The 7,464-nt window shown below is 33.4% G+C and overlaps 1 protein-coding gene across 1 annotated transcript; it reads right to left on the reverse strand.

The window, feature by feature from the left end:
• Positions 1-5,170: 5,170 nt before the first annotated feature.
• Positions 5,171-6,109, reverse strand: LOC131415674 (olfactory receptor 6C75-like). The gene has a single exon (XM_058557495.1). It carries the CDS (start codon positions 6,107-6,109, stop codon positions 5,171-5,173), a length of 939 nt encoding a protein of 312 aa, XP_058413478.1.
• Positions 6,110-7,464: the final 1,355 nt, after the last annotated feature.

Below are 7,464 nucleotides of genomic sequence, written 5' to 3' on the forward strand. Positions count from 1 at the left end.
AAACAATTCTAAATGCTTTTTGTATTGCTAGCATTCAGTACATGGGACTTGTGATTAATACTAATGTAGATTTTGAGGTAGTAGCTCATGCTTCAGCCTAAAGTTTTCTTGGTTATTGCTGTGAAACTATAAATAAAACTTTTTGAAATGCTATTGCTTGAGTAATACCATCCCTTATATAGTTATAGAATTGGCTACATAATATTGTCCCAAGGCTTATGATGTGTCTAGATGATTTAATTTACATTTTGAATTTAGCCTTCATGGTGAACACTGATTTCGGTGAGTTTATAGAAGGCTCTTTTTCATTATGTAAGAGATTAATTCTTTGCTCAGTATTTTACAGAAATCACCAAGCAGCTACATATGGGATGGAGCAGTCCTGGAGAAAGGCCTTTGCTCCCTGATAGCCTAGTCTCTTCACTTCCCATTTTTCCCCATTAGTTTTGAGATGCACATGCCATTTTAGACCAAATCATCCATATTAATGTAAAGTATTCTCTTTTAGGGAGGCTCAAAATTTAAATATAATGACATTCTCAAGTGCATAGAGAGACTGCATGGGACTCAGTCTTTAGAGAATAATAAATTCAACCCCAAGTACAACTAAGAGCTAGCTTAGAAGAGATAATTTTATGTATTGAAATTAAAATCACAACATTCCTCACCTGATGTCATAGTATCATTCAAAATGCATGCACGTAGTTTATTTCTTATTACTTCATCCTAAAACTGAACATGACAGCAAGTGGCCTTTTTTCATTGTTTCTCTGCACCAGCTATCTACTCTTGTTCTTAAATTCCCTATCTTCATGGAAAATGAGTTGTGTCTCTTCAGCCAGATTCCTGGATGTCATTGCTTTTCTGTTTTTCTCTGACTTGCTTGCATTTTTTGCCCTACTCTCACCTCAAGAAAATTTCAAGTTTCTTGAAAATGCCTCCTTAATTTTATTTTTACATCCTCGATACTAATATCTTAGTTCCAGATTTTAACATTCTTTGTTTGGACCATTGCAGAATCCTGATGTTCCTTCCATCTGTCCTAGGCATTGCAACCAGAGTTATTTTCCAATGTGTTAAAACCCTTTAATGACTAGCCTTTACTACTGAACAAAAATTCAAGTTGGTGCTTGGAAGCAGTTTTAAGAATTGTTTCTAAAATTGAGAATGATAATTTTTAATGTTAGATTTCAGCATGGGGTAAGGAGAGTACTAGTGTGGTTATTATAGTAGCTCCAATATCTTACTCAGTATATACAGATGAGCGGTTCCTCTCCTTATTGAGAAGCTAAAGATCCATTACATTGAAACCTTCAATACGTCTCAAAAATACATGCACGTACTCATGCTGATCCCAACCTTACATAAAGATTGAGTTTAAGTTTTAATATATATACACACACATACCTATGTATGTGTCTATGGATTTATATATATGTGTATATTTAATTACAAGTATTTAATATATAAATGTATATATGTGTGTGTGTATAACTAGTATATGTCTATGTCTAAGAACCTCTTGGGAATTTATTTCTAATTTTTTCTCTTTATTAAATAGTGGAGTTATATGATTGTTGGTATCTTTTGAAATTTGTCTAAGTAAACTGTTGTTTGTTTCTTTCCATTGTTAGATATTAAAGACTGTAGAAGTGGAATGCCAGTTGAAACCATAGAAGATACCAATGTTCTTGGGGATCTACATTTTCTGGAAAATGAAAACTAACAAGGTAAATAGCAACTCGGAACGTACCATGGGCAACTGGAGAGGAGATGGTGATAAAAAATGGTCTATTTTTGCGATTGCCAGAGCCAACAGCCTTCCAAACCTTCATTCACCAATTCATTCATTCATTCCACAGAAAACATAGTCCGTTAGATTCGTGGCCTCTGGTAGCATAGTTAATGATATAAAGTTTTGTCTCCTTCAGACTGCATATTGCTCTCAGCTCAGAACACTCAGCCCTCATTCAAAACTCAGCAAATCATCAGATCACTCAACTAGGCAATCAATGAATTTCTTAAGATAATATTTAATGCTTTTTTATAATTTCCTTAATGAAAATAAAAGGAGGAAAATTTAAGCAATTGAATAGGCTATAAAATCTATTCAGATAGTTTCTAAGTGATACATAGTTTCTAATAGTGATTCTTTTCATGTGAAACTTTGCCTAATGGTATGTTTGGCCATATAAAGGGGGAAACAGACCACGCTTTTGTCCAATATTCTCTGAATGTTATTTCAGGTGGTAATTAGTTTCATTTGGGTATCCAACCAAAATCCTTATTCATAGCAAAAGTTGATATTCTTTCTGTGCTCTAAGGCACTTCCTCCCCTGCCTTTTCACCCATTTCTATCTCTCTCTTCATAAACTGAATTATATTAATGATTTCAGTTTGAGGAAGGATTTAAGATAGAATTCTAAAGGACTGTATTTAAAGCTTTTCCTTAGCATCACATGAATTAGAGATAAAAATGTAACAATATTTATGGAAACAAAGGAATAATATAAAAAGTAATTAGAGAGAACTGGAAAATACCACCATCACTCCTGAGTTATAAAGTTGCTTCTAGATAAAAGAAAAATGTAGTTTGGCTTTTATAGAAACAAAAATAAGTAGAATGTCGTAGAAAAATGTTATAACATTCACTCTATTCACACTTAGAGGAATTTAATTCAGTGCAGGCAGCCTGGTTAAGACCAAGGCAGAAATGTCATGAAAGGTACAAAATAACTGGTGTCCTACTCTTCTATTCTAATTAACTTAAGTATTCATTAGGCTCACTTTTCCTTCTGTGTATTTTTATTTATAAGACAAAAAGTAAATCTTTTCCAAAATTGTCTGACTGTGTGATTCTTGCTTAGACTTTGTGATCAGTAGCTCTTAATGATTTTAATTTTTTCTGCAGCCAATCATCACTTATTATTGTGATCCCAAAGGATTCAATAGTCCATGAGTGACTATTACTCTGTTGAGTAATTTGCATTTTGTAATACCCAGAACTTGAGGAATGTTCCCTGGAAATATGAGTCAATGAAATTCCAATTTGCAGTACTATTGAGAAGTTTTTATTCTAAGCTACCATTTAACTTTATGTTTATCAGAATCAACTTTCATTTATACAATGTTATAAACCAATATGACCGCAATAAAAAAAAAAGAAATGAATGTTTTCTATAACCACAAAACAATAATGTGACAGTAATTGCCATGTGATTTAAGAAAAGGTTTGGCACAGATGTGTTTTGTGTGATCATTGCACACGTGTAATTTTCCCTGTTGTTAAAGGAAAAGTCTTTTTTGAAATATTACAGTGTGAACATTAAATATGAGTAGCAACACTTTTTGAAAGTCTCTAAAAACATGACTTCCAACATATATCTGATACATTTCTCACCAAACATCACATTTACAATCAAAGTTACATTTTTTCACAATATTTTAAAAAAATATTTCACCTTAAAACATAATAATATTACTTCTGGAAAGATTTATAGTGATTTTCATATATTTACCTTTTTGACTATGTGGAAATTAGAATCAACTTCTTCAGATAAGTTTTTCTCAGTCAAGAGGATCAGCTTTCCCTTACACTCTTATTTTCTCCTCTCTCTCTCTCTCATCTACTTACCTACCTAACTATCTATCATATATATCATATATAGTATATATTCATTTCGTTTACATTTACATGTTGTTTTTCCACATTTCTGATGTTCACTTTTGCATTTCTGCTTGTTTGTTATCATCTTACAAAAGCAAACTGGTATTGTTTCATTTCTTTACAAATTGTCCCAATAAAGATTTTGTAATCAAATAAAACTCTCTTTTAATTTTTATTTTGTGGTAGTATTGTTAGAATGTGTTTGGAAAAAAGTGTAACCCATTCCATGAAAGCACAATGGTAAGAAACAGGTGAGTGCTTAAGGACGCTCTCGTCTGTCTATGAGCAATAAGAAAAAGTATTTCTGTGGTGGACTTAGAAAATATGTGGAGCACTTTACATTAACCTGTATATCAGATCAAGCTGGAAATCAAGAAACCAAAGTCAAATCCATTCACCCTGTATTTTGTTAGACTCATAAATACTGTCCCAAGGCAAGCAATTCTCTTAGTGACACATGTGAGTTGAGGGGCTCATTAACTATAGAAACTAGGCTAGGACACATTTTTTACAGTTCTCAAATACCTCCAAAGGTCATTTTCTTGGATATGGGTGAGGGAGGTAAACCCTTCTGTGAAAGAGACAATGGAAAGATAAAGAGTACTATAGATTTGCTAATAAAGGAAAGCAGAGACATAAGTAATTTATGTATCATCTCTGAGATACCCTCTCGAGAGTCAATATCTCATACTGTTACTACATGCTGAGTTTGTCATTTTCTTCATGTCAGTAGGAAAGACCACTTTTATATCAGTTGAGAGAATCTGAATATAAATACGAATTTTATTAGGATACCTTAATTTGTCTTTACAGACCATTGATTTCCTTTTCAAATATGATTGGCAGAAATAGGGGAAATCTTCAGTTAAATAATCTATTTTTTTAGGAAGTATTATCATAGGAACAAAATAAGGTAAATTTCCTCTCCTCTCTTACAATGAAATTTGCTATTTTTTTTCTAGGAAAACTAACGCAAGAATCAATACAACCTCATTTCAAATAGCAAAGATAATATTTGTGACAACACATTTTATCTTAAATTTCTATTTAATTTTTCAACATATTTTAACAATATTTTATTGATAAATTCAAGGAGACATTTTAATAATGCTTTTAATTTTAGAACATTTTTTCTTGGTGACACAGAAGAAACTTTAGAGATATTAAGATACATATTTTTATTTATTTCACATAAAATAAATTTTATACATGTATGTGGGTTTTAGTAAGCTTCTTATATTTTAGCCATGTGTATTTTCTGGATGAATTCATAATCTACGTCGGTTTGATATGAGAAATAATGGAGATTACTGACATAAAATTTAGTTATGCAGGTGAGAGATTGACCATTTTCTATATAAATTAAAATTGTTAGAACCTGGTTTTTATGCTCACAAGAAAAAGAGGCATTGACGATATGTAAATATGCCTAACTGAAACAATGAAATGAGAGAGTTTCTCATTCAGCTTTGCTTTCAGGGCACATTTTTCACATAATCACATTCATTTATTTGAAGACAAGACCATTCTCTGGACCAACGTCATGAAGGCTTGCTTCACTTGCTGATTTCTTAGTGTATATATGAAAGGATTCAAGAGAGGAGCCACTGAGGTATGGAGCACAGCTACTCCTTTGCTTAAAGAAACTCTTTCCCTTGCAGAAGGCTTAATGTACATGAAGATGCAGCTACCGTACGAGAGGGAGACAACTATCATGTGGGAGGAACATGTGGAAAAGGCTTTTTTCCTTTGACTCGTGGAAGGAATTCTCAGAATTGTCCGGATGATGTATGTGTAGGAGAGAATAACCAGTGTTAAGGTGACCATGAGTGTTACCACAGCTAAAACAAATGCCATGAGTTCTAGAAAGCGAGTGTTTGTGCAAGAAAGCTGCAGAATTGGAGAAGAGTCACAGATAAAATGGTCAATTATATTGGAGGCACAGAAATCCAACTGCAGCAGCAGGGTTATTGGTGGAAAGGTGATCAGGAATCCTGCAAGCCATGAGCTAAAGACGAGAAGGATACAGACTCTGCTGCTCATGATGGTGGTGTAATGCAGAGGTTTGCAGATGGCCACATAGCGGTCATAGGACATGGCGGCCAGAAGATAAAATTCTGTCACTCCCAAGAAGAAGAAAAAAAATAACTGAGCCACACAACCACTATAGGAAATGGTTCTGTTACCCGTCACTATAGTGACAAGGAATCTGGGAATGCAGGCAGACGTGAATGATATTTCTAGGAATGAGAAGTTACGAAGGAAGAAATACATCGGAGTCTGCAGATGGGGATCTGAAAGGGTGAGAATGATAATGATCAGGTTCCCAGTCACACTTAGCACGTAGGTAACAAGTAAAAACAGGAAAAATACAACCTGCCACTGTGGGTCATTTGTCAATCCAAGAAGAATAAATTCTCTTACTTCTGTGTAATTTCTCATTATTTTCCTGCTTTATAATGATATTCTTTGTTTTAGCTGTAAAATAGATGAAAAAATAAGAAATCTATGACACCAACAAACTCACACACATACTCTTGTACATACATGCACACACATTTTTTAAAGGATCATTGTTGTCTTTTGCTTTTAGGGAAAAAATATTTTGTAGTACATGGAAACAAAATATTTTTTAAAACTCAGTTATTTATTAGGGCATATATTAATTCATTATTTCTATATTTCCTTCATTGTATCCTTACATATTTAAGTATAAATCTCCATCTTCTGAATTTTTTGATATATTCCTGAAAACAAAGAAAAAAAGATTAAAACCTCTGAGATTAAAACCTTCTCAAATAAAACTCTGAGAGCTTACTCACAGAATACAATACTCTTTGAAGATACTTTTTTATTGTTACTTTTTTCATCATTTTTTATTTTTCTATTTTGAATAAACATTTCTTGCTCTTTCCTCATTCAAACTTTTACAATCTACAGAGATGACTCAGTTGTCCCTCTGGTAGGCTAATGTGGCCCTGATAATAATACACAGAGATATTTAATGGGTGGGGGAGCATCCTCGATTTAATTCCAATATCTGCACCGCAAGACATTCTAGTTTAAAATACTAATTTGTGGGGGCTGGCCCAGTGGCTCAAGCGGTTAAGTGTGCGCTCCGCTGCTGGCGGCCTGGGGTTCGGTGGTTCGGATCCCGGGCGCACACCAACGCACTGCTTGTCAAGCCATGCTGTGGCAGCGTCCCATATAAAGTAGAGGAAGATGGGCACAGATGTTAGCCCAGGGCCAGTCTTCCTCAGCAAAAAGAGGAGGATTGGCATCAGATGTTAGCTCAGGGCTGATCTTCCTCACAAATAAATAAATAAATAAAAACAAATTACTAATTTGTTATAATGTTATATTTATAATCTTTTAAGTTTGTAAATATATTCTTCTTGCATATATTTGTATTAACTGCCTACCTATCATGAGTCTACTCTGATACATAAAGCAGCACTTTTACTTAAGTCCTAATTTTATTTTTGTAAACTGCAAGTGTTCTTACTTATTTCCAAAATCATTTAGCACTTCTCCACAATATTGCCTATTCTTTTCTTGAGGGATGATGAAGGGAATAGTTAAACATTCAAGGTAAGTTTTGAGGAGGCAGAGATTATTTCTTTTTTCTTTTTTTTTTTCATTTTTGGCTTCTAGTATAACTCTTGATGTTATACAGGATTTCTTTAATTGTTTGTTCTAGTTTAAAGTTTTTATTTTCCATAAAAGCTTTAGATGTGCCAGCATCTAATATCATTTTTTAAATACTTAAATGTCCAGAGCGCCTGCTTAAGTCTGTA

The sequence above is a fragment of the Diceros bicornis genome, chromosome 17 (genome assembly GCF_020826845.1).
Source record: "Diceros bicornis minor isolate mBicDic1 chromosome 17, mDicBic1.mat.cur, whole genome shotgun sequence".
Classification (NCBI taxonomy): Eukaryota; Metazoa; Chordata; class Mammalia; order Perissodactyla; family Rhinocerotidae; genus Diceros; species Diceros bicornis.